At 42.0% G+C, this 24,806-nt stretch overlaps 1 protein-coding gene across 12 annotated transcripts in view; it reads right to left on the reverse strand.

The window, feature by feature from the left end:
- Positions 1-24,806, reverse strand: part of Osbpl9 (oxysterol binding protein like 9) — a 137,728-nt gene that overhangs the window by 1,612 nt on the left and 111,310 nt on the right. For all 12 annotated transcript variants that reach the window (XM_031378157.1, XM_031378160.1, XM_031378159.1 and 9 more), the window contains 12 exons: positions 23,482-23,572; positions 22,413-22,517; positions 19,121-19,280; positions 8,540-8,652; positions 8,315-8,433; positions 7,568-7,653; positions 4,849-5,020; positions 3,428-3,512; positions 2,610-2,720; positions 2,330-2,393; positions 2,029-2,169; positions 915-993 (listed from right to left, as the gene is read on the reverse strand). In XM_031378157.1, coding sequence (XP_031234017.1) covers positions 915-993; positions 2,029-2,169; positions 2,330-2,393; positions 2,610-2,720; positions 3,428-3,512; positions 4,849-5,020; positions 7,568-7,653; positions 8,315-8,433; positions 8,540-8,652; positions 19,121-19,280; positions 22,413-22,517; positions 23,482-23,572 — 1,326 coding nt within the window. The remainder of the gene's footprint in view (positions 1-914; positions 994-2,028; positions 2,170-2,329; positions 2,394-2,609; positions 2,721-3,427; positions 3,513-4,848; positions 5,021-7,567; positions 7,654-8,314; positions 8,434-8,539; positions 8,653-19,120; positions 19,281-22,412; positions 22,518-23,481; positions 23,573-24,806) is intronic.

Here is a 24,806-nt window from a genome sequence, read left to right on the forward strand (position 1 = left end):
CACTCCTATTTCTCTATCCCTGAGGCAAAGCCAGTCAAATTTTATTAATCATTAACCTGGGTGTAGAAACACAAATTAGCATTTTGTGCTGGTTAATTTTATGTCAATTTTATGAGGAGGGAGCCCCAACTGAGAAAAATGCCTACATCAGATCTAGCTGTAGAGCATTTTCTTAATTAGTGATTGGTAGGGGTGGGAGTGGGGGAGGGAGAGCACACAAGCCCACTGTAAGTAGAGCCATCCTTGGGCTGGCGGTCCTGGTTCTTTAAGAAAGCAGGCGGAAGGGTGGTGGTGGCGCATGCCTTTAATCCCAGCACTTGGGAGGCAGGCAGGCGGATTTCTGAATTCAAGGCCAGCCTGGTCTACAGAGTGAGTTCCAGGACAGCCAAGGCTACACAGAAAAACCCTGTCTTGAAAAAAAAACAAAAAACAAACAAACAAACAAACAAACAAAAAAAAAGCAGGCGGAGCAAGCTGGTAAGCAGCACCCCTCCATGGCCTCTGCATAGGCGCCTGCCTCCAGGTTCTGCCCTGTTTGTTGAGTTTCTGCTTTCTATGATGAAGTGTGAGTGAAATAACCCCTTTCTTCCCTAAGTTGCTTTTGGTCATGGTGCTTAATCACAGCAGTAGTTAGTCCTAACCAAGACACATTTCATCTTACAAGTCTTTTGAAAACAGACCAAACATTTATCAGGTGACTGCTAAGCACTGCTTCAAATAAATTCTCAACTGTTTTGAAAAAAGTAAAGGCCATTTTGTTACCTGTACTGTAGGAAAGTGGGTGGGAAAGGAGGGAAAGCTCACCCTGAAGAGATGCTAAGCTGCTCTTGGTTAAAGTCCAGACAGAGGGAACAAGCACCAAGAGTGAGCTGCAGAGAGTGCAGCTTAGGCAAAAGGCCAACAACAGTTCTTACCCCTGTTGCGTATTTTGCATACATGATACCATTCCATTCCCCTTCGATTGAGCAGAAGGATTTCTTGTCATTTGGAGAACTAAACAGAAAAGAAACAATCTGTATTAGTCTCAAGCTGGAAACTATTCTACTCAAGCAAGTGGGATCTGGTAAAAAGCAGTTGAGCAGATCCGAAAGGCCAAACGCATTTCACAATAAGACACTGGCTTTCACATCATTCCTCGCTTAGGACAGTGTTCTCCAGAGGATATGTGGTATTTTGCAATGTACTGAACAACAAATACCATATAAAAAAATCCATCTGTCTTCTATAAATTACGTCAAAGCTCAAGAATATGCTCCAAAAGACTTTAGGAACAGGCCTAATCATGCCTTCCTTTTGACCACCCTGCTAGTACATCATTGTCTTGTGAAGAGCAGCAGAGTTAACTGCACTGGTCCCATTCTTTCTGAATGTGATAGCAAACTTCTCTATTCATTTTCTGGTCAGGGCCCCATACTGCTCTCCTTTATTATTTTTTTGGTTTGGTAGCTGATTATTTTTTCAGATTACATCATTTTGGAAAACTGATTAACCAACCAGTCAAGCATTATTCCACTGGGACACTGTTTTAGGGCAGAGAAAAAGCCACAGGGCATAACAAGACAGACTCCTTTTGGAGGCAGTTTCTGAATCCACAAACTCCTGTTACTCAGATACACAGCTACCTCCCAGGTCCTGTCCTGCTAGACACCTATCTATATAAGATGCTTACTGGTTTTCCTAGCAAAGGAACAGAATAATGAGGGGCCTTGTGAAGGTCTGCAGATGTTATATTGGAGATCACAAAGCCTGTTTTCAGGATTGAGCTCATGATTCAACCTGCCAAGAAGGTTGCAGTAGAGCTTGGCCCTTAAGGGAATAGTTGTGTCAGCTACAGAGCCCACCTACCACCCCTAATCGTTCTGGGCCCAGCGTGTAGTCTCCTTTGACAGGAGATTTTTACGAAGAAGCTGACACTCTTATAACATGGAGACCTGCTCACACAGTCAGTTGACAGTTCCCAGAAGAAGTTCAAGAGAGGAAAGTACTTCAGAAAAGTGGAATATTGAGGCAGAAAAACAAAATACCTACAAAATCTCTGCAGTAATTCTGTGCTTCTTGCCCCCATAGAAAGGCTTAGTGTGGAAGACGATGTTTGCACTGTAACCCGTTTTGGAGCAGTTAATATTGCATTCTCCTCCTAATTCCACCCAGGGCACTGTCAGGATAGACCTGCAAGATCAAAGGTTCTCAGGTAAGACTGGCAGTTAGGAAAGGAAGGAAGGAAGGAAGGAAGGAAGGAAGGAAGGAAGGAAGGAAGGAAGGAAGGAAGGAAGGGCATGGCTTAAGAACACCAAGGTTGCAGCTGATGTTAAAAAAAATCTCTACTTGCCTTCCATAGCCATTGGGGAATGTGAGAATGTAGTGCTCATCATACTCCAGACACGAGACACAGCCTGTGGACAGAAGAGCAGCCTGCTAGGGCAGCAGCCTACAAGATGTTGATGGGTATGGAGCTCCATTCACTTTAGGTGATGTAGTATATACCCCCAACCTATTCCCTCCTCCAAATTCATATGTTTACATGTATTTATGACACCAGCCTGACTTTCAGGGAACATTTTTCCTTGAGTGTCCAATACATGTTAGAATCCACACTATCACACACTTACCCTGACCTATGTTGTGCACCCCAATTGACATCCCAAGGAATTTTGATTTAGTCCAGATATGAGCATTGAATTGTATCTTCTTATTAAAACACTCAGCATAAAAGGCTGAAACTGAAAAAAGAAAGCATTTTCTTAGTCAATGCTCCAAACTCACGCTCCATAGAAAATCCTTCTCACAGAAAAGAGCCTCAAATCATGTTAGCTGTGTATGCTTTTACCTTTTTCCCAAAGCAAGCACAGAGAGCCAGTGAGCAGGAAGCTATGGCAACTCCAGCCAGTTTAAAATGTAAAAGACCATCTGTCCTATTCCGAAAGGATGCTCATGTGCCCCTCCTCTCAATCTGGGCCCTCCAATATCTCTACTCTTTCTTGTTTCTTGACAAGGTCTCTCTATTATATAGCTCAGGTTGCCCTGACACTCCCTATGTAGATCACGCTGGCCTTAAACTCCCAGAGATCCCCCTGCCTCTGCCTCCTGAGTGCTGGGACTAAAGGTGTGCACCACTACTCCCTGGCTCAGTATTTCTACTCTTAATGTTACACTGAACAAAATGCTGAGGATATGCATTCTCTCACCCATGTCTGGAATACACTGTGCAAAAACTACAAACTAATGGTCTCCAAGTTGCTTGCCATGGGTAGGGTGACTAAGTGTTAGTTCCCAACCCCCTTCATTCTATGCAGTCAGTGATACTGAGTCCCTGATTAGTTTCCAGTTCAGGCAATAGAAGAAGGACAGCACTCAAGTGACAAGTCATTTGACCTGGCTGCCGTGCACTGGCTGACCGTTTAAAGGTTGTAGAAAACCTGTAACTTACTGGGTGGATGATGGGAAACTTGCTCAGCCACAAATGTTACACTGTTCTTAGAAACCCAGGGAACCGGCCCTTCTGAAACGAGCTCCTGGAAGCAATTGTAACATCAATTTAAAAACTTTTTAGATAAAACAGGACGGTGCAGAATCTAATAAGCAGCATCTCTTGTCTCTCCTGGACACACACACATTTCCATCACAGCACTTTAACAGCTGCCAGTTAGGGATCTGGAATTTCCCTGACTACACTAAGATTCTTGAAGGCTTCATGAACCTAATGTGAGGGAGGCTATACCTGGCACAGCTGTCCTTGTATGCACTGAACATTGCACCTCTGTTTTCAGTAAGGGCTACATATTAATGTGTTTCTTGAAAATAAGGACACAGGAGTCACATTTTCCACAAGATTATTGTGGGCCAGGCACTATGGACTGGGGACGTTTCCATTCTTATGCCTAGAAGCTACGTGGGTCTACATTCTTTGTTGTTGTTCTATGTTGGCAAAACAACTCTAAATAGAGGCCCAGACCAGCGAGATGGTTCAACAGGTAGACACACTGGGGACCTCATATCCCTAATATTCATGTAAAAATGGAGAGAATCCACTAAGTTGTCTTCTGACCCCCACATATCTGCACATCTACCATGCACCCTCCCCACACCAATAAATAAATAGACACATAAACATCTAGGTCAGTGTTCTCGAGCCGACTGTCCTCTGATACAACCTCCTAAGCATCCAAGTACACTAAACCCTCTCCAGGAGACTTCCCTAGCAAGTGCCATCTTCAAGTTTCACTCTGAAAGCTCCATTCACACGGCCAACAGCCTCAGTGCATCCAGGCTTTGCCAGTCAAGGAGCTGCTGAGGCATGGGCACAAGGACTCATCTCTCACTGCCTCCTCTCCCTGAGGTCCACTACTCACCCATCTACTCCACCTCACAAATGGAGCTGGAAACAGCAGGGCTTTTCTAGAACCTCCTCTTTAAGTATTCTGGTTCCAAATTTAGTTTTTATAAAAGTCATTACAATGTTCTTTTCTCAAAACAAAACTAAAACCCCAATAAGCCACAAATGTACCATTATGGTGTACAAGGCTGTTACAATCTGACTTAATGCCTATCTCAAGTCAGGCTGGTTCTCTTTCACCCTCCCACTGATTACAGAAAATGCTCACCAACAATATTTTCTGCACAGTGAACATCTGAGATCAACCGTAACACCAGAAGGCCCAGCTGGTAAAGTCTGATGCCAAGTCTGAGGACCCGGGGCCACTCCCATGCCAACATAGAACTGCCTCCTGAGTGCTGCCCTCTAACCACACATTTATGGCATATACTCATCCACAGTCACAGAGATAAAGACACACATACAGACAGACACACGCACAGAGAGAGAGAGATCGAGAGGGTGAGGGGACTCACTGCGTTTTCTTCAGTATCATTCGGCAACGTCCAGTGACACTGAAAGATCTCACCCAAAATAGGATTGTACGGCTTTTTGGCCACCGATCCTCTCCTTCCTGCATGGAAGGCCGAGAGGTACCATTTCACAACCTGAACCATTCGATCCCTGGGATCCTTCTGATCACTAATGCTGGAAGACACAAGGACAAACGTGATGTTCCACTTTTTGGCAGGATGCACACTGAATGATCTACCTTGAGTCACATGGACCAGTGGATACCAGTTGGATACCAGTTCCAGTTTGACACCAAGGCACAACACACATAACTAATGCATTCACCTCAGTGTTTGGTTAGAAGACTATACCACTTAGATAATTGTCACCCAATCAGAACACAGCATCTCCCTTATCCCCAGCTCCCTATGTGCACTGCAGGCCCGCCTGAGGTAACTACTGCTGCTAATTTCCGGGGCCACATCTTTGTTTGGAATGTTCCAGGATTTCATGCAAATCAAGTGCGCTGCTTCACTGACGGAGAGACTTTCTACATCCCAGACTGTCAACCAATAATCTAATCATTGCTTGGTTTTGAGAGAGGTTTTAGTCTGTGGCCATACTGGCTTTGAATTTGATTCTCCTGTCTAGGTCTTTTGAGCTTGGGATTATAGGTGGCTTGTGCCACCACATCCAGCTAGTTTAATTCTTTTATGGCCAAAAAACATATTAATAATTATTTTGTCCAGATGTTCTATAGGTTTTCTTTGTAAACTTTATTATTTTATGCATTGGTGGTTTGCTTGCACCACATGCATGCCTGGTACCATGGAGGCCAGAAGAGGGTGCTGGATCCCCCGGATGATGAGTGACAGGCCTGGTCTTCTGGAAGAACAGCCAGTGTTCTCAACCATGGAGATCTCTCTAGCCCTTACTGATTTCCTGGGACAGTTCTCCAACAACTCTTGGAGGGACTGGCTGACTTTCTTCTCCTTGTGGTCATTCTTGTTTGGTTTGGTATGGGGGTGGTGCTGGCAATCATGTGAGGGCTTCACACAGGCTAGGGGGAATCACCTTATTACCGGGCTACACTGCAGGCCTGTTGCATGTAGCCTGAAGCTGTATGAGTGAGTATACATGCGCATATATATACGAAATTAAAGAATGAATTTATCAAGAAAAAATACTCTGTGTGTGTGTGTGTAGATAAATTCATTCTTTTATCATTACAAATTGTCTCTGGTTATGTTTCTTGTTTGTTTTGAGACAGGGTCTCATTCTTTAGCTCAAGCTGGCTTGGTGCTTACTTTGTATGCTAGTTGGTCTTTAACTTATAGCAATGCTCTTGCCTCTACCTCCCAAATACTGGGGCTATAGGACATTTCTCTTCTTTGTTCCTTTGATACTAAAACAGCTATAGCAACTTTGCTGTGTTCAGTGCTTTACATGGTGTGCTGGTTTGAATAAGAATGCCCCCAACAGGTTCATGTGCTTGAAAGTTAGTCCCTAGGCGAAAACTATTCGAAAGAATCAGGAGTGTATCCTTGTCGGAGGAGGTACGTCACTGGGGATGGGCTTGGAACTCTCAAAAGCCCACACTAGGCCCAGTCTCCGTCTCTCTGCCTGCAGATTAGGATGTAAAGCTCTTGGCTGCTTCTCCAGCATAACGACTGTCTGATGCCACACTCCCTACCATGATAATAATAGACTAACCCTTGCAAACTGTAAGCAAGCACCTAATTAAGTGATTTAAAAGTTGGTCATGGTGTCTCTTCACTGCAACACAACAGAGACTAAGACATACGGTAATTTCCCCCTTTTTTGAGGTGTTTGTGTGAGATAAATGTGTGTGGTGCACACAGACAAGTATGCAGATATGTGAACCTAGGAGCCGTCTTACAGGCCAGAGGAGGATGGCAGGTGTCCCTTATTACTCTCTGCCTCATCCTTGAGATAAAATCTATAAGTAGACTTAGATATAGGCTAGCAGCCAGCAAGCCCTGACAACTTCCTTCTCTGTTCCCACAGCACTAGGGCTAAGGTACATGTGAGCAATACCAATGGACCTCATCTGTCAATTATATAGTAGATTTATCACCACCATAGATGGTTACATGGTTCTCTTACATGTCACTCTGCCCCCCAACCCCCGGCTCTTCTGTTGTTAGCTAGTATGTCCATCTACTTTTGGCTTCAGGAAGCTTGGATTCTCCCATACAAAGGATGTAGTCAGAGAGCATCGACTTCCATATTTCCTGCAAAGAAAGTTTGCCTGCAGCTAGTGAGGAGCAATGAACCCTTGTCCACCTCTCTGTGTCATTTCTTTCCCTATGGAAAGCAGCTCAGACCATGGGCTCTGCGTTACATTACAGCTCATGATTCAGTCTGGAATTGGACTTTCAAACTTCTCCTTTCTTCAGGTTGTAACAAGTACCTGCCAAATGACAGGTGCTTTAGAGAGGTTTTCGGAGCAACATTAAGTGAATTTCAAGTAAGTTCATAGCCTTGCCCTTTGAAATTCGAGTTGCCTGCCTATTAATAGACTTTAAAGAAGTTCCTTAGGTGACTCACTTGATGGCCTCCTAACCCCTTGGCCACATTACCTAAGCAGCAAGGCCTTAGAAGATTTAAATACCCAAACACCTGAGAAGATGCAGAGGGGTCCAGCTGTGCTACCTGCACAAAAAGCTATTGAGCAGCACCACCTTTAAAGATTACAACCCACTATGCTCAGTCAGTTACCTCACGAACAGGTCTGGATGTGCGAAAAAGTCTGCGTACATTTCTAACAGAGATCTTCTCTCGAGAATAAATGTTGGAAGAACTACCTGTAAAACAGACGTTTGACTCCTGAGAATCCAATCCCATGAGACCCAGACTCCACGCTGCTGAAAGCCCTCATCCATCCCGTCACACCCACTACAGGCCCCCAGTTACGTGTTACATAACCACTTCCCAAGACATCCCAGGTCAGAATGCCTGCCCAGCAGGTGTGGAACTTAGAGGGGCTCTGAATGCTTCCTCTGTGTAAGCCTCTGCTGTCCCTGTGACACCAGCACTTAGAGCTTAGGTGACATAAGACAAACATCACACAAGACATAAGTGTTCTGTTTGGGGAACCAGGAAGAAGGCAGAGGTAAGGAACAATTCATCAAGTTGCTTCTTAGAGGAGAGTACAGCTATAATAGAGGTGACAACCCTAGATGGAAACACAAAACCACAGTGTGACAGCTACTAGTCTAAATTAGTATGGAACCTATTGGACTCCAAAGTTTTAATTTTAAATAGACAGATTCATGCTGGGGCCTACCTACTGTCATCTCTGAGCACCACCTTTTGCTCATCCACAGAAATGCTCATTCACTCATCTCTGTGCACACTACACAGGAGACAAGCAAAACACACGCAGGACCACTCTGCTCATCTGTGAGCACTCACCCACACACTCAGCACAGACACGCTGTGGAGGGGTGCAGTGCTGGCTCTTACCTTTGTGAGATCCATCCCCAGCCTGACTTGTGATAAGAGGTGCATGAGAACGCTCTTGTGCTCCTCCACTGACCCCGCCTCCCCATCGTCATCTCTGTCATCATGTGAGTCAAAAAGATCTACAACAGAACAACAGCTCGGCTTAGGCTGGCTTTGACTGACTGGAGGTGCCCTGCCAGTACTGCCAACACTTCTAAGAAAACAAAGTTCTCAGAGGCTCCTCACCAGCATCACTTGTGCCATTGGACATGGAGGAATTCAGTGACTCTGTGGTGTCTGGGCGTTTTAAGCTATTCCCGGAGCTGCTGTGTGTCAAGACTGAGGCAGATCCAGAAGAACTAAATTAAAAAATAAATAAAAGAATAAATAGTGAAACAGGTCAGCTTTTTTTTTCCTTAGCGAAAGAGAGCAACATGGAAGGCTGACATTGATGCAGATACTTGAAATCAGTACACAGAAAAAGCCAGGCTCCTACAAGCAGCTACCCGCACTCATTTCACACTGAGCCTGCTCTTTGTGCACAGGATGTGCCTAGCTGAAGGCAGTGATGGAGGCAGGGAGATCTCTGCCTCTGTATCCAAACCTGAAACCTGAGTTCACTTCCTCACTTCTCTGTGTACATGGAGATGAGCCAGTGACTGGCAATTTCCTCAAAAATGGCAACAGTTCAAGCTGGGAGCTGTGGATCACACTTATGACCTTCAGCATTTGGGATGTTGAGGCTACAGAATTGTTTTGAGTTTGAGGTCAGCTTGACTTACAAGAGTGTGACTCTGAGTTGGGCAGTGGTGGCACATGCCTTTAATCCCAGCACTTGGGAGGCAGAGGCAGGCAGATTTCTGAGCTTGAGGCCAACCTGGTCTACAGAGTGAGTTCCAGGACATCCAGGTCTACAAAGAGAAACCCTGTCTTGAAAAACCAAAGGAAAAAAAAAAAAGTGTGACACTGCAAAAATCAAAACAGCAACATAATCCATTGTAAGCCTTGGGTTCCTCTCTTCATTTTCTGAGATCCTTGAGCAAAGACCACAGAGAAGTAATACTTTTTATCAATATTTAATAAGTAAATTTGAAATAATATAATAATATTTTAAAGTATATTATTTTTACAAATATACTTATGGTAATTTACTGGCATAAAACTATCTTTATGAACAGGTTATGGTAAAAAGATGACTTTATGAACAGGTTTAAGAAGGTCTAAAAAGGGCTGGAGAGATGGCTCAGTGGTTAAGAGCACTGACTGCTCTTCCGAAGGTCCTGAGTTCGGATCCCAGCAACACATGGTGGCTCACAACCACCCGTAATGAGATCTGACACCCTCTTCTGGTGCGTCTGAAGATAGCTACAGTAAATTACACCGGAGGGAGCGGGGCCGAAGCAAGGAGCGGGGCCGGCAGAGGTCCTGAGATCAACAGCAGCCACACACATGATAGCTCACGGCCATCTATACCAGCAACAGTGTACTCATACACATAAAAAAAAAAAAGAGAAAAAAAAAAAGGTCTAAAAAGAGCCTTCTCTAAAAGTTATCAGTATTTACCTAAAAATTTATATATAAATCAAATAACCAACGGGGTGTGCTGGCATAGACCTGTAATCCCTACACTTGGGAGGCAGAGGCAAGTCATTCTCTGTGAGTTTAAGGCCAGCTGAGTGTACATTGAGAATCCAGGTCAGCTAGGGCTATATAATAAGACCTTGTCACAAAAAAAAAAAAAAAAAAAAAAAAAAAAAAAAAAAAAAAAAATCGTAAGGGCAAGCAATTATCTAAGTATAATAAACATAAACCAAATTTCTCATAATACAGACACTTAAAATGCTACAGAATAACAAGTCTTTTTACTTATTTTTGTGAACAATGCACATTATAGACTCTAGTTAAATAAATTACTCTGTTGTCACTTTTGACCTTTAAGAACTGTAAGTATCTCATAGCAGAAATGCTCAGCTGTGCAGGGTGCTCATGCACCTGCCTGTAGCACACAGTCTTCCATCAACACCCAGCTCCAGAGCAGTAGACAGTAGACAGTTCCAACTGTTACTTCTATAGATCACCCAGAGCACACAGCTCAGGCTTCACCCCATTGTTAAACACCTAAGTATGTGAGACAAGTGAACAATGACATGTGCAGAACACTTTCACCACCTAAAAATCCACTGGGCTCTGCTGAAGTTAATATATTAAAAATTAAGACTAGAGTACGCATGTATCCTAGGTGACCTTTTTCGATCTACTTTGCAAAAATCTTTAGATAATTAGTTACTTACTGCTTCTTTGCTAATTTAGTATTAATATATATCATAAGGGGCTATAAAGCGTATCTCACTAATTTTAAGAAGCAATGGAATAAATGAAAGACCCAGGTAAGAAATTAAATTATTTTTACATGAAAGAACTATATGAGAATTCTTGTCACAATATTTGGTTCTTTGGAATATCATCAAAATATAATCAATCTTTTAAGCCAACTCAACTTTATACCAGATTTATCAATTTATACCAAATTAATCTTTAAACCTCAACTGCTATAAAACTTGAGTTTAATTCTGATAGAATTCCAAAGGCTGTGGTGCCTTTTTTCTTTATCAATGGTTGCAGAAGACCAGTTCTGACACGTCAGACACTTAGTTTCAAGGTGGAAACAGAAGCATGGGATCAGTTTCCAGCCATCCCACAGTTCACCTCATTCAGAGCAAAGAATGGGGTCATGGCCATCTGCTTGTACATCCAAGGTCATAAGGAGATTAGTATAATTATGGAGAATTTACAATACCCTGCCCAGAGAAGCATGATCATTCTGAGAACAGAGACGCACAAGACAGCAGGAAAGCCTGATGGTCCATAATGGCAAAGCAGAGGGGTTATCTGAATCAGGCACATCTAGCACAAGTTCTTTCCAACATTTGATGTACAGACATGGAACTACATTGGCCAGTTACATGGTCTATGTGTTCCCAAGGAGCTGGGTACATTATTTCAATAATGAAAGGGCACAGGCTCTGGAATGCTCTTCCATCTGAGATACAGAGAGAAACACATAAGGAGACGAAACTGACTGGAGTTAGAAAACTTCAGGCAGTAGCCAGTGACAGGTGTTACAACTCAAAGCTCAGATGACAAGCAACAGGGACCATGAATACCCTATTCAAAAAGGGCCAGGCTAGGAGACAATGTGCAGTGCTAGCTTACACACCCTACATATACTGAGAGTATTTAAAGCCTCATCAGGAACAAACAGAAAGCAAGTACATAAAACCAAAAAAGCAAAGAACCCAGGCTGGCCCAAAGTATCTATAGTCTTCATGAGTTTCAGACCCAAGCTGAGGGTATCCAAGGAGAGCAAAAGAGAGGCGGAGGAAGGGAGGGAGGAAGGGAAGAAAAGAGGGAAGGAGGGAGGGAGGGAGGGAGCCCAGGATGCCAGACTGGACACAGGGCTTACATTTGGGTCATTTCAAATGGTAAGTTTATGCACTGTGTATTAGGGGGTGGGAAACAGAAGAGAGAGAGGGAACCAAAGAGGGAAGAGTGAGAGGGGCCTAAGCAATATGGATGGTTCTGTAGACATGCCTATGATGGAGTTAATCATGAATATATCAGAGTCTCCTTAAACCAGATCTAAAACCTTGGGTGACACTGTAAAGAGTTTACTTTAGAGGACTTTAGCGGAAAGACAGGTGAATCAATTGGTAAGAGACATTTAATCCTGCTACATTTAGAGTGATAGCTAATGTTGGGCTGGCGGGGGTGGCTCAGTGAGTACAGACGTTTGCAAAGCCTGATGACTTTGAGTTCAATCCTAGAACATGCATGATGAAAAGAGAAAAATGACTCCTGAAAGTTGTTCTCCAACCCCCACAGGTAACTACGGTACAGCCCTCCAAACACAAAATGTAGTAAGAAATTAAAAAAAAAAAGCTAGTGTTTAAGAGACTCTTTAAATTCTATTTAAATATAAAATAGCTGAACCTTTAAAAAAGAACATCAAGTTTTTACTTTGGAATTTTTTTCTAAATGGTTATTTGCTAAACCTGTGATGTTATGCAAACACTAATTAAGGGACGTCATTTTTTGTTTGTTTTTGTTGAGTGATCTATTTCTCCATTCCTAGGCAAAGATGAATAACTGTTAGATTTGTAAAAATTTATAATTCTTTTGGAAAGTGTAATGATTTCTAATAGTTTATGACACAACATGCCACACTAAGCACTATAACTTTGTCCATTTGTGCCGTCTTCAGCCCTCAGGCCTTGCCACACAGCCTGTCCCACCCACACTCACGGCACGTGCACTGCAGCCCAAGGAGGCCTAATTATTTGTCCCACTCACATGAATTCTTTTTTTTTTTTAATATTTCTTTATTTTATGTATGTGAGTACATTGTAGCTATCTTCAGACACTCCAGAAGAGGGCATCAGACCCATGACAGATGGTTGAAAGCCACCATGTGGTTGCTGGGAATTGAATTCAGGACCTCTGGAAGAGCAGTCAGTGCTCTTAACCGCTGAGCCATCGCTCCAGCCCCACAAATTCTTACTAACACTGAATTGGAACCATCCTTGTTCCTCCATCCAAAATCAACACTGAGTATCTGAAAACTGACCAGCTACTTCCCCATTCATCGCATGAAATTACCCAAGCATGGACAACAACCAAATCGAATCAAACTTCCACTCAATGGGGGCAGCCTAGAATCTCACACCAGACACACAGTCAAGGAAAGAAGCCCACATGTCCCCGTCTCATCATGAAACAATACAAAAGGCAACGATGGTATATATCCTCTGGGGCTACCAGTCCTACAGAAGACATACTCTCCAACAAGAATTCCCTAGATGAACCCTAAGGCACAGATCTTAAAAGAATAATCATGAACTTCATCAAAGAATCCAAGGAGTTTAATAAAGATACAAATAGCTCAATGAACTTCAGGAGAATGGCAACAAAGTGATGCCCAAGGGAACACAAACATCTGGAGAAGTAAATGATACAGACTGGATACAAGTGAAAGTAAAGATGGAATGGAAAACCCCAACAACCCAATGAGAAAACTCAGGGGAGCCTTACAAGTAGAAAGGAGGAGGGGAAGATAGACTGTCAGGAACTGGAGATAAACTATAGGAATCGAAGCATGCGAACAAAGAATATGAAAAACTAAAACATAAGAACACGTAGGGACTGTGAGATAATATGAAAACATCAAATATGGGTCTAGAGAGATGGCTCACAGATCAAGCCTGGTGGTAACCAGAGCTGTCTGATACTATAAACCTAGCCAACTACCTATGGCCAGTGAGGCCATGGACCGAGGAGAACCTACTACTACTACTTTCCCAAACCTCCATATTCTTTAACTGCATTATAAATAAAACCTTATAAATATAGCTTCCACCTCACACCAAAAAGCTTCATTTTGTAGCAGACAGACAGCATTACAGAAAGCAAATGACTCAGGGATGCCCCCATTGGGGTTGGGGTATTAAGAATCAGAGAACCAGAATGTGTGCTGCAAAACTGTAATATCTCAACAGCACTGTTAATATCTCAACTGGTGTTCTCACTGTTAAGACCTAACAAGTCCTAACAGTGACACACCAATGTGGATGGAGGAAATCTAACTGGGCCTCCTCTAGATGAAGAGACACAAGTAATTAACAATTATCAAGAGAAGGATTATCCAACACCACGGCCAGCCTTAAACACATATACAAATGAGCAATAGTAAATGAACTCAGCAGGTTGTATTTACATATTTACTCATATATACACACACCTATATATGTAACTATATATAATATATGTGAAACTATTAAAGAAAAAGGTCACCAATTTGAGAAAGAGAAAATCTAAAAACAGTAAACATATGAGAAAATTTAAAGGAGGGGAGAGATTAGAAGGAGAACCCACCATGTAGTAAAACCAGCTCCTTCTATTCATCCCACCCCTTCCTCCCGACTCCCAGGTAGTCATTTATACCACATAGAAATATAAGTTACTTTTCCTCAACTTCTATTCATCCCACCCCTTCCTCCCGACTCCCAGGTAGTCATTTATACCACACAGAAATATAAGTTACTTCTCCTCAACTTTAAAAGCTGATTTTCCTCACCAACATGAACTACATGAGCCAACAGTGGATCTCCTGTGAGTCACTATAGCAGATGAACGCCAGTTCTTATTTCATGTGCACACTTAAAAAGAACAAAAACAAAGTCCTACACACATTTCCCCTCCCTCCACCCCTCCCCCTCTTTCTCCTTTCTCTTCCTCCTCCTCCTTTTTTTTTAAAACCTTTTTCTTTTTGGTTTTCCAAGATAGGATTTCTCTGTGTAGCCCTGGCTGTCCTAAAACTTTGTAGACCAGGCTGGCCTTGAACTCACAGAGATCTGCCTGGCTCTGTGTCCTGAGTGCTAGGATTAAAGACATGTGCCACCACTGCCTGGCACTACATACATTTCTTACTGAAAGAAAGAACTTTCAATGCCTAAAGCTTGGCTGACATACAGCTTGCAGTTCACATATAATCTGTCCCAGGTTTATCTTGCTATACAAAGCAAAACCCAAGTTCCATCAATTGCACCAGCTTCCAAGAGCAGAAATGCCCAGCTTTTGCTGAGCATCTCTGAGAGCACGGGTGACGTGAATGCCCTCTGAGCACAGGTCTGACTTACACTGTTCTCATGTGAATGTCCACAGTGACTCATCCACACTGAATTTATTATTATCCTCATTTTACCAACCAGGAAACTGAGAATTACTCAGAAGAAAGCTGACCAAGGTCATCCAATAAATCTGACTTAGAACTCAATGGATCTGAGGTTCTAGAATTCAGACACCTGACCATAGCAACCTGCCTGTACACATAGGCCGATAAGCCTTTTTCCCCATTAGCTAACATCTAAGTGGTGGCTGAAAGCCCTTTCTGTACAATGTTACATACCTAGCTTTCATTTAATGCAGAAAAAACAGGTCAAACATTTTGAATGAGGAAAAACCTATCAGCAGGATCTATCTGCCAAGCCTTCATGCTCAGCATCTCAAGCCCAGTACTTCCCTCCATCCCCAGGGACCACCACTGGGAAAGTCACCTGAACTGCTTAGTTGAATACCACGTTCTGTCTCTTCTTTCTACCCATAGTCTAGCCTCTCCTCAACACTACACAATCTGGGGCACCTAAAATGCAGACCTGGCCAGCAGCTGTCAACATTCATGGGAAGATGTTCAAAATTCTTAAAAGCTTAACAAATAAAACATGTCTTGTACATCAGACACTGTTTACATATAAATCTTGTATGTCAGTCACACTGTTTACGTATAAATCAAGCACTTTGTGCTCCATGCCTCGGAGTGGGGATAGTGGCACAAAAGATTTTATTTGTAACAACTGAAATCTAACTAAAACTAAAATTGACAGCCTATCAATAAATGAACAAAGTAGTACAGTTATAGGCCTTCAATAGAAAAATGCCCAGCAATACAAAGGAAATGAGCTAGTGACACATCAATATAAGGTTAGCGTGAGGGAACGTCAAAGTGCAGTGCTGTGTAAAAGGAAGCAAAAGTGTTTGCTGTGTGGCCCCAAGAACACAGCAATCTTCTTGTCCTTTTTGCTGTTACTGTTTCCTGCCCCACCCCAGTGATGGGTTTAATGCATACCAGGCAAGCACTTAACCACTGAGCTACACCTCAGCCCTATCTAGTGACAGAAGAGATGACAGGTCACTTGTGGACGAGAAGACCTGTGTTAACAGGGAGAAAGGCAAAGGGATGCACCAGAACTTCTGAGACTGCTGATGGTCTCAAGTACACAAATATTCATGCAACTGTCGATTATGCCTTTGCAAAAACAAAAACAAAAGAACAGAAAACCAAGAAACCCAAAAGAAACATGATGAGCAGCCGGTAAAGCCATGTACAAAGCAGGGCTTCTCATTACTGCTTCTTTTTTTTTTTGGTTTTTTTGAGACAGGGTTTCTCTGTGTAGCCCTGGCTGTCCTGGAACTCACACTGTAGACCAGGCTGGCCTCGAACTCAGAAATCCGCCTGCCTCTGCCTCTCAAGTGCTGGGATTAAAGGTGTGCACCACCACTGCCCTGCTCATTACTGCTTCTTAAATTGAAAAGGAACATCTGGTGCAGACTTTCCCTTTTATTTCCCAGCCTTCTCCATCTTGACCCTGACACTGGGAAAATTCTGCTCTCTAGCATTTTGTTTTGTTTGTGTTGTTTTTGCCTTTTCCTGTATTGTGTTAGTCCTTAGACATAACTAAGTGGTTAAGCAAATGCTTCCCACCCACAAGGCCAAGGGCTCAATTTCCAGAACTAGACGGCAACAACGAACCCCAAATACAGAGAGGACTGAAGTGTGACCAGTGAGAACGTGCTTGCTTCTGCTTATATAACTGTTTTAAAGCCAGCTTCCCCCAAGTAGTTTATGTTTTTCCCAGTTTTAATGTTTATACTTAAACTAGAAAAATGTTTTTCCCTCTTTCCACAAAAGGTAGTGAGTAAACTAAATGCAGTCCTGTTGGGGTATATGGGCCTACAATACTGTGGAAGTTTTACCATTTATTAACATGTTTCTTTGTTTGTTTGAGACAGGGTCTCATAACATAGCCCTGACTAGCCTGGAACTTGCTACACAGAGCAGCCTGGCCTGGAATTCAGAGTGATTGGCCTGCATCTGCTCCCTCTGGGCTGAGATTACAGGTGTGTTCCACCACACCCTAGGCTACTTTGGAAAGACTGCAGAGCATCCCACTGAGTAGGCATGATTATTGCTGTTCACAGTCATATTACTGTCATTCTTCAGGAGCCCCCTACAGTTACACAAACTATACTGAGCCCAGCTAACTGCACACTTCTTTACAGGTGTAGATTAGCTAGAGGGTCAATGTCCACGAGAGGAACTGTCGAGCTAAGGACAGCACTTGTAACCCTGTAAAGACTACCTCCCTCTTCATGCCATCTGCTCCATGAACTCCGTCACTCCTCACCAGCCGAGCTGGTGCACACCATCTGAATCCTTGTGTTCCTATTAAATAGTACCTCAATGAATGCTCAATGGGTAATTATTAAGAAGCTGACTACTAGTTTTGCATGTTAAATATGTGTATTTATCTTTTATTCATGTCCTTTGCTTGTTTTTCTCTTATGTAAAGTCTTAGTCTCTAGGTGATCATTACATGTTGGAGAAATTTATACTTTTGTCCATGTGAAGTGCCAGTTTGTCACCATGTTTTCAAATGCTTATGCTGCTCTTTCTTTAGTTAGAGCTCACGGCCTACTTTCAGTTGTAGGTTCTGGTCTGCGCTACAGTGGCTGAGCTCAAGCCTCTTCCGTATCTCTAGACTGCATTCCACCAGGGCAATGATGTCACTAGGTGGTTCTGTTTCAGATTCCCCATATTTTAAATATCCCCTCCAAAACACAGCAAATTACCACCCAGTGAAATTCAAATCACCAGAGATTCCTGCTTTTTCAGTGCTTTAAAGCACTGCTAATGCAGTAACTCAGGGTGTGGGCCACTTTGTCCATGCCATGATCTCTTGCAGAGCCTATCCATCAATGCTTCAAATTTCATCCTATAAACTTAAGACAATTGGAGCACCAGTGAGCACAGCTCCCATCCTCACGGCTTCCTACCAGGCTAACAAATAGTAAGGAAGACGTGCTGCTGACTGTTCCCACGACTGCTTATCAATTTTCTAGAAACAGGCTCTCCCTCTGAGAAGCCAGTCCACCTCCACGCCTTTCTAACAGGGTTCAGTTTGTCCATTCCTTCCTCTTCTCACCCCCATTTCTGTTCTCCATACTTAACCTCATCACACCTCAGAATCACACTCCCTCTCTTCTCTGGGAACCCTCCACTAGCTCAACACCTGAATGTGCCCCATGGTTTCCTATACATAACCATAATGCATGCCACAGTCTGAACTTATACACGGCTAGGTAAGCTTATGTGTATGCATTACCCTACTGAGCAGAAGTAGGCATTTAATTTGGTGGAACTTATGTTACAGGCAGATATGAGCTGCCATGTGGGTGCTGGGAATCAAGCCTGAATCCTCTGGAAGAGCAGCCAGTGCTCTTAACCCTCCCAAGCTCTCTTTCCAACTTCATTCCTAAATTCTCATGCAGAAACTTGAGTCGCCAATGTGGCAGTACTAAGAGCTGCAGCCTCTGAGTGGCAATCAAGTCAGGAGACAATAACTCTGGGACACAGGATTAGAGGCTCCAGAGATCTGCTTTGGCTTCCACCACAAGAGAACATTACAAGACGGTGTTACCTGTGAAACAGAAAGCAAGCCTCCTACCACAAAACAAATCTGCCAGTACCCAGATTTTGGACTGCATTATAAGAAATAAAATTCTATAATCATCCAGTCTATAATCACTCAAAAAGACTAAGACACCATACCATGCATCATGGAATATATTAAATATATGTTTCCATATATATATGTATTTATTTATTTCTCCCAATAAACTGAGTTATCTTCTATCATTCCTCCACCCAATAAAACTCCAGCTTAAATATCCTTATTCCAATTCAAACATACGTAGCATGACTCTTTCCTGATGGCAGTGCCACTACAGAAACATACAGAGCTAATCTAACATTCCAGCACATTACCATAGCTGATACTATTTATTCAGTTTGTATTATTAAATCAGGAGTACAAGTCACAACTGTCACAGGACTGACTTTGCTCAATAAGCCTTTAAGAAGCAAGTGTGTCACTAACAGCAGTCTGAAGACCACATCTTTTAAAATTTGAATATGAACATTATTCACATACTTACTCTATTAAGCGCTTTGGGGATGAGCCACTTTGATGGAATTCATCAGCATCATAGAACTCATCTTCACTGCTAGAGTAAGAGAACTCTGGGACTGTATTTGGAGACAAGTTGACATGGCTGGGAGGAGTTAGACTGCTGCTAGGTGGTGAATTCCCACTGCCTAGGAGTCAAAAGTTTTCAATTAGGGAACATGGTGATAATTAGGGAGATGGGCCCACACAGACCTTTCTAAAGTCAAGACTGAGTTTGGTCTACTGATAAAATTCTCACCTTATTTTTTAACCAATAGTTAATCAGACAATGAAAATAAGGCCAATTATGATACAGACTGGGGACACAGCTTTTTTATCTTTATTCATTTTATAGTACTGAACACTGATTCCAAGGATTCACACATACTAAAAAAAAGTTCTCCTACTGAGCAATCTCCTCTGAGCAATAACACTCACAACCTGGACACAACCTTTCAAACAAATGGGAAAAATTCTGTATCTCCACGCTGTGATTTAAGATTAACTTGTGTTCTGTAGTGTAGTAAGGGAGTTCTTCTGATTGCACACATGCTGGTGTTTGGCATCCCATAACAGACACCAGTACCAATGGAAGCCATGGCTCTTTATACCATATCTCAGATACCAACAGCAATGGAAATGGTATCAAGACTGCATGACTACTAGATACTGCTTGAACACCACGCATAGTCAGTCTTCAAGCCACTCATCACAGAAAATGGAAAACCTTTCCACAAAGTCCTGGGTATACAGCACCCACGTCCTTCGTCCTAACCCTAAGTCAGGTGCATATGGCTCAGAGCAGAGATAAAACAGAGCTACGAAAGGGAAGCATACAGAAAAGAAAGCCCATAAGAGCATCTTCTAACAACAGACTCTAACTAAAGAAGGCAGAATGAATAGAAAGCCAGGAGAGATTATCATCTCTGCATGTTTGCTACACTGTCTAGTAAACACCGCCTAGTAAACGTCAGGGAAGGGACACTAGCTTACTGACAGCTGTCTGTCAGGTTACTTGTAACTAATTTACTACAGATGCCTGGTGGATACTGAAGTTCAGTTACTGCTATTGCCTCCAATGAAAAGCAAAGGAACCCAGGGATAATGGTGTGTGCCTCTGCTCCTAGCACTTTTGGAGGCAGAGGCAGGATATCTCTGTGAAGTCAAGGCCAGTCTACACAGCTAGTTATGGGCCACCTACAACTATGAAGAGACGCCCTGTCAAAAACAACTAACAAGAAAAACAAAGACAGCAGTAACAGAAGCAAATGAAGATCTACCTCTAGACTTTTAGCCTGTTCTTGTATCTTGGTTCAGTTAATAAAATAAACCAACCAGCTATCCTTTGTACCAGGTTCACAAAGATCCCTTTTAGACAAAATGGCTTGTTTGCTAAAGTAAAGCTTATTGTAGAAATTCCAAGTGTAACTTGCCTTGGAATTTCTACATTCTCTCTGTTCCTCAACATCAAAAAAAGGGACCAAAGAAACTCTTGTTGCAGAAGGGAAAACAGACCACGAATCACAACAACTAAGAGGCAAACTGTGTCTGTGACATATAATGGAAAACACGAGAAAACAGATGTGAATGTAAACTGCAAGCCCATGTATTAAGATTTCAACATGACTTATTGTTAAAGGAAACATTTTTTTTTAATGCTAGAGAATGAAAAAAAGATGGAGAAGATAGGGAAGTTAGAATGAAAACAAGACAGAAATCATAAACTAACAATTTTTTAATCTCCTTAAATCCATCTCTAAAATATTAAGAAACTTTATAGTACCTTCTTCAGAAATAATTCTCAGAAGATAACCCTCACCCTCTGAAAATAATTTATATTAAAACTGGTTGACATACAGAAATATTCTTCACATTTTCATTTACTAACCAATTTTATGTATTTCCAAGTGGAGAAATTTTGGCCACTTTACAATTTGAACATGATCACATCATATAAAACAAATGAATAAACAAAGCTCCTAGGTGATTTTTTTCCTTCTGTAGCCCTGGCTGGCCTGTAACTCAGTATATGGATCAAGCTAGCCTAAAACTTGCAGCAATCCCTGCTCCAGCTTTCCCATGCAGGCATGGTAGCTGTGCACCACAGCACCCACCTACAGGTTCTATCTTTAAGCTAAGGTATGACAGAGTTCATGAAACACAAAAGCCAAAAACCCTTAACCTCAATACTAAAATTGCTTATTAGCATTTCCCAAGTAAAAGAACTACTGTTGACTCCTATTTTTTTCTTTAACGTTTAAAAGGCATTCATGCTGTTAAATATGAAAAAGCCCAAGTATAACATTACTCACTGCACCAAAATTTAATATGGGCTAAGGTCACATGATAATTTTTCACTGTTACACAGAAAATTTCCACCAAGGAAGTGTCTGTATTGTGACAAGAAATGTCAGGGTCCCACCTGTTCACCAGGACCTAAAGTCTTTAAACTTCCTCATTTAATAGAGTCAAAAGTTGTAAATTCATTTCCTTGTTTCTGGTTCTATAGTTAACAAGATATAAATTTAGTTAACTTTAAAACAAGAAATAAATCTAGTATCTAACATGGGTGTAGCCCTGTATATCAGAGAAAGGGTAAAGACGACTATAAATAAAATATAAATTAAAATGACATATTTAATACTACAAAATTGTAAAAAATGAGATTGATAAATGTTTCCTAAAAAGTACATGAGTCAAAGGTGAACAGTGACTCATTGCACTACTAAGAAAATCCTGAGATCACCCATGTCAGGGGCAAACTGCTAATAATACCCCAGGTGACCATGGGAACAATGCTGCGGACCTGACCACGAAAGCAAGGGAGTGCTAGTTGTCTCCGCTGAGAGACGGTCACAGAAGCACATGACTCCACTGAGGTCAGGACAGAGTGACAGTGCAGGTGGACACACAGCACATGAACGAGGGCATCGCCAGGCCTTCTTGCTTCCAGTCTCTGCACTCCTATACTGTCAGACTCCATGAGACAGTGTGCAAGTCTCAAGTCAGTAATTTATTTTTTTAAAAAAAGATTCAATCAGAAGCCCAAGCAGAGGGTACACAAACAAAGCCCTATGTTAAAAAATTAAATTATAATTACTAATATTCTTAGCTCAATTCTTACAAAACTACCCACTTTAAGGAAGAACTGCAATGAAAAAAAGTTATTGCTAGTGTCAGCAGCTACTACAGTCCCTCATCCTGTTCCCTCCTGGGAGCCAAACATAAACCTCACACATTAATGGAAAGTTGTAAGCAGTAAAGGTTACCCAGATCTGTACCTGTACTATTTGGTGTTGGAGTCTGATGATGTCCCAAGGTAGCTAACACAGGTCCAACAGGTAAGGAAGATGGACGCTGCTCTGACTTACACAACTGAGCAGGTTCTAGATTTGAATATGTGATATAAGTTAGAAGAACAGCCCATCGCATACTCAACAGCTTCAATTGTTTGGAATATAAAACTCCTAGATATGAATTTCTCTACGGTAATTCAAATTCATGATTCTCTTTATGACCTTCCAGCCTCTGAGTCCCTGACACTCTGAGCATCAGCAGAGCCAGCCAGGCCAGCCAACACCCAGAACATCAGTGCTTCTGAAACTCAAACCACAGAAGGTCAGACACAGAGCCCATGCCCCCTCATTAAGGCTAACAGCAAGCCCATTTTCTGAAGGAGTAGAAATTCATAAAAGACTTTACGTGGTATCTTTACGAAGGCATAATCTCTGGCCTTACTGTCTTTTGAGAACACAGAGACAAATGGTGCAACTAACAGACTTTTGAGAAAAGACCTTGCTCAGCTCAAGTTAGCCTCAACTCTTGATGACCCTCCCAACTCCACCTCCTACATGCTGAGACTACAGGTATGAGCCAATGTGCCTGGTTTTTGTTAATTTATTTCCTTTAAGTATTACTAATTATTCTCCTCTCAACTAGTAGCATCTTATACTTCACATACATTCCCCTTCTCATTAATGTCCACTGTGGTAAAATATTTATACTGTTCAGAATTATAAAGAGCACCCCACATTTGCATATTCCTGGGTTACACTAGATCAGCAGTTTCAATTTTTCTTGGTGTCTACGAATTCTGAGTCACAGAATTCAGTCCTACCAGTAGACCTGCACCTTCACTGCTATATTGTCTACCACCTCTGAAAACCAAAACTCTTTCCTTCTTTAAAAAATCACTCCTCAAGATACTTCCTTCTTCCAGCTAATTTCCAGCTATATTATTTTGTGACTGCTATTATTTTCAAAATATATAGAAACTCTAGGATTACTGTGATTATCAAATTAAGTTTTTCTTATCTATTACTCTGTGAAACATGGTTCCAAATACTGTACCTGCAGGTAAGACAGTCTGGGAAGGCATTGTGCTGATCACAGGTTCCAAGGGACTAGGCTGGTATATTGCATCTACAGGATTAATAGTACTCTGAGATAAGAAACACAGCAGAGTTATTTTTAATTAGATATCCTTCCATGTTGACCCACCCAAACAAATAAAATGCCATATTTCTAACAGCAAAATCCACAGGGTAATATTTAAGTAAGTTGGTCAAAATGCAAAGGGGAGATATATGTTTTTTATACAGAGGTGTAAGAGTTTCTCCCAATAGAGCATAGAAAGGAAGAAAAACAAATGAGTGAATCACTGTCACAGAAGGAAGCTAAATGAAAAACCTGCAAGGCAAGCAAGCTAAACAACCACCTCAGTTCAACTCGGCACTGCCAACTCTTCCCTCCCCACAGCACATTCCTAACACCAGCCACCAGATGACGGTCTGCACCATTCCTGCCTCATCTCCTGCCTAGCACTGTGCAGCACACAGCACCACACATCATGTCTAATTATGGCGCCTGGCTATACAATTCACCATGTGCTCCTTGGACTGGGTCTGTGAAGAAGCCTTTGTTGAGGACATTCTGGGGCTGAGTGCTCAATCATGTGATGGCTATGTCAGGGCAAGGACAAAAATGTAGATTTCTCTGATTCCAAATCAAGACATTATTCTGACAGCATGATAGACCTTAGACCAAAACTCCACAGCTGACTCACATTGTTATTTAAGGAGAGAGGTAGTATGGATGAATTTATGATGATCAAGTAATTGAAATGATTGATTTTGAGACAGGGTGTTGATTTGTGGCCCAGGCTGGCCTGGGATTCCTATTTTCCTGCCTCAGCTCCCTTCATGCTGTGAGTATAGAGGTTTGCTAGTGGGCAAGGTTTGTTTAAACAAGATCTAAGCTACTCAATGATCCCCAAAGTTATCCACAAAACTTTAAAAACACTTAGCAACATAAACTGAGACTGTGCGTAGTAAAGGGATTTCTTCTTTCAGTATTGTCATTTAATGTCTAAATTACTTTCAGGCTATCAAAACCCTTCCCTATTTTAAAAAGCTATTCAATCTAATTTTCTTAAATAATTTGAAAATAAGAATTCTGATTCTAGTTACAATAGATATTAACTGAAAACCAAAGGACAATTACAAATGGCACCATGAATATAACCCTTAATAAGCAAGTATCTAGTAAAGTGAGTTAGGGATGCACTAAAACAGAGACCTGGAATTTTAATTTCTTGAACTCCTTAAGCCTCTCATACTCTCTGGGCCTGTTTTCCCCATGGATAAAACACAACATGAGCCGGGATTCTATAGCTG

The sequence above is a fragment of the Mastomys coucha genome, unplaced genomic scaffold (assembly GCF_008632895.1).
Source record: "Mastomys coucha isolate ucsf_1 unplaced genomic scaffold, UCSF_Mcou_1 pScaffold18, whole genome shotgun sequence".
Taxonomy (NCBI): domain Eukaryota; kingdom Metazoa; phylum Chordata; class Mammalia; order Rodentia; family Muridae; genus Mastomys; species Mastomys coucha.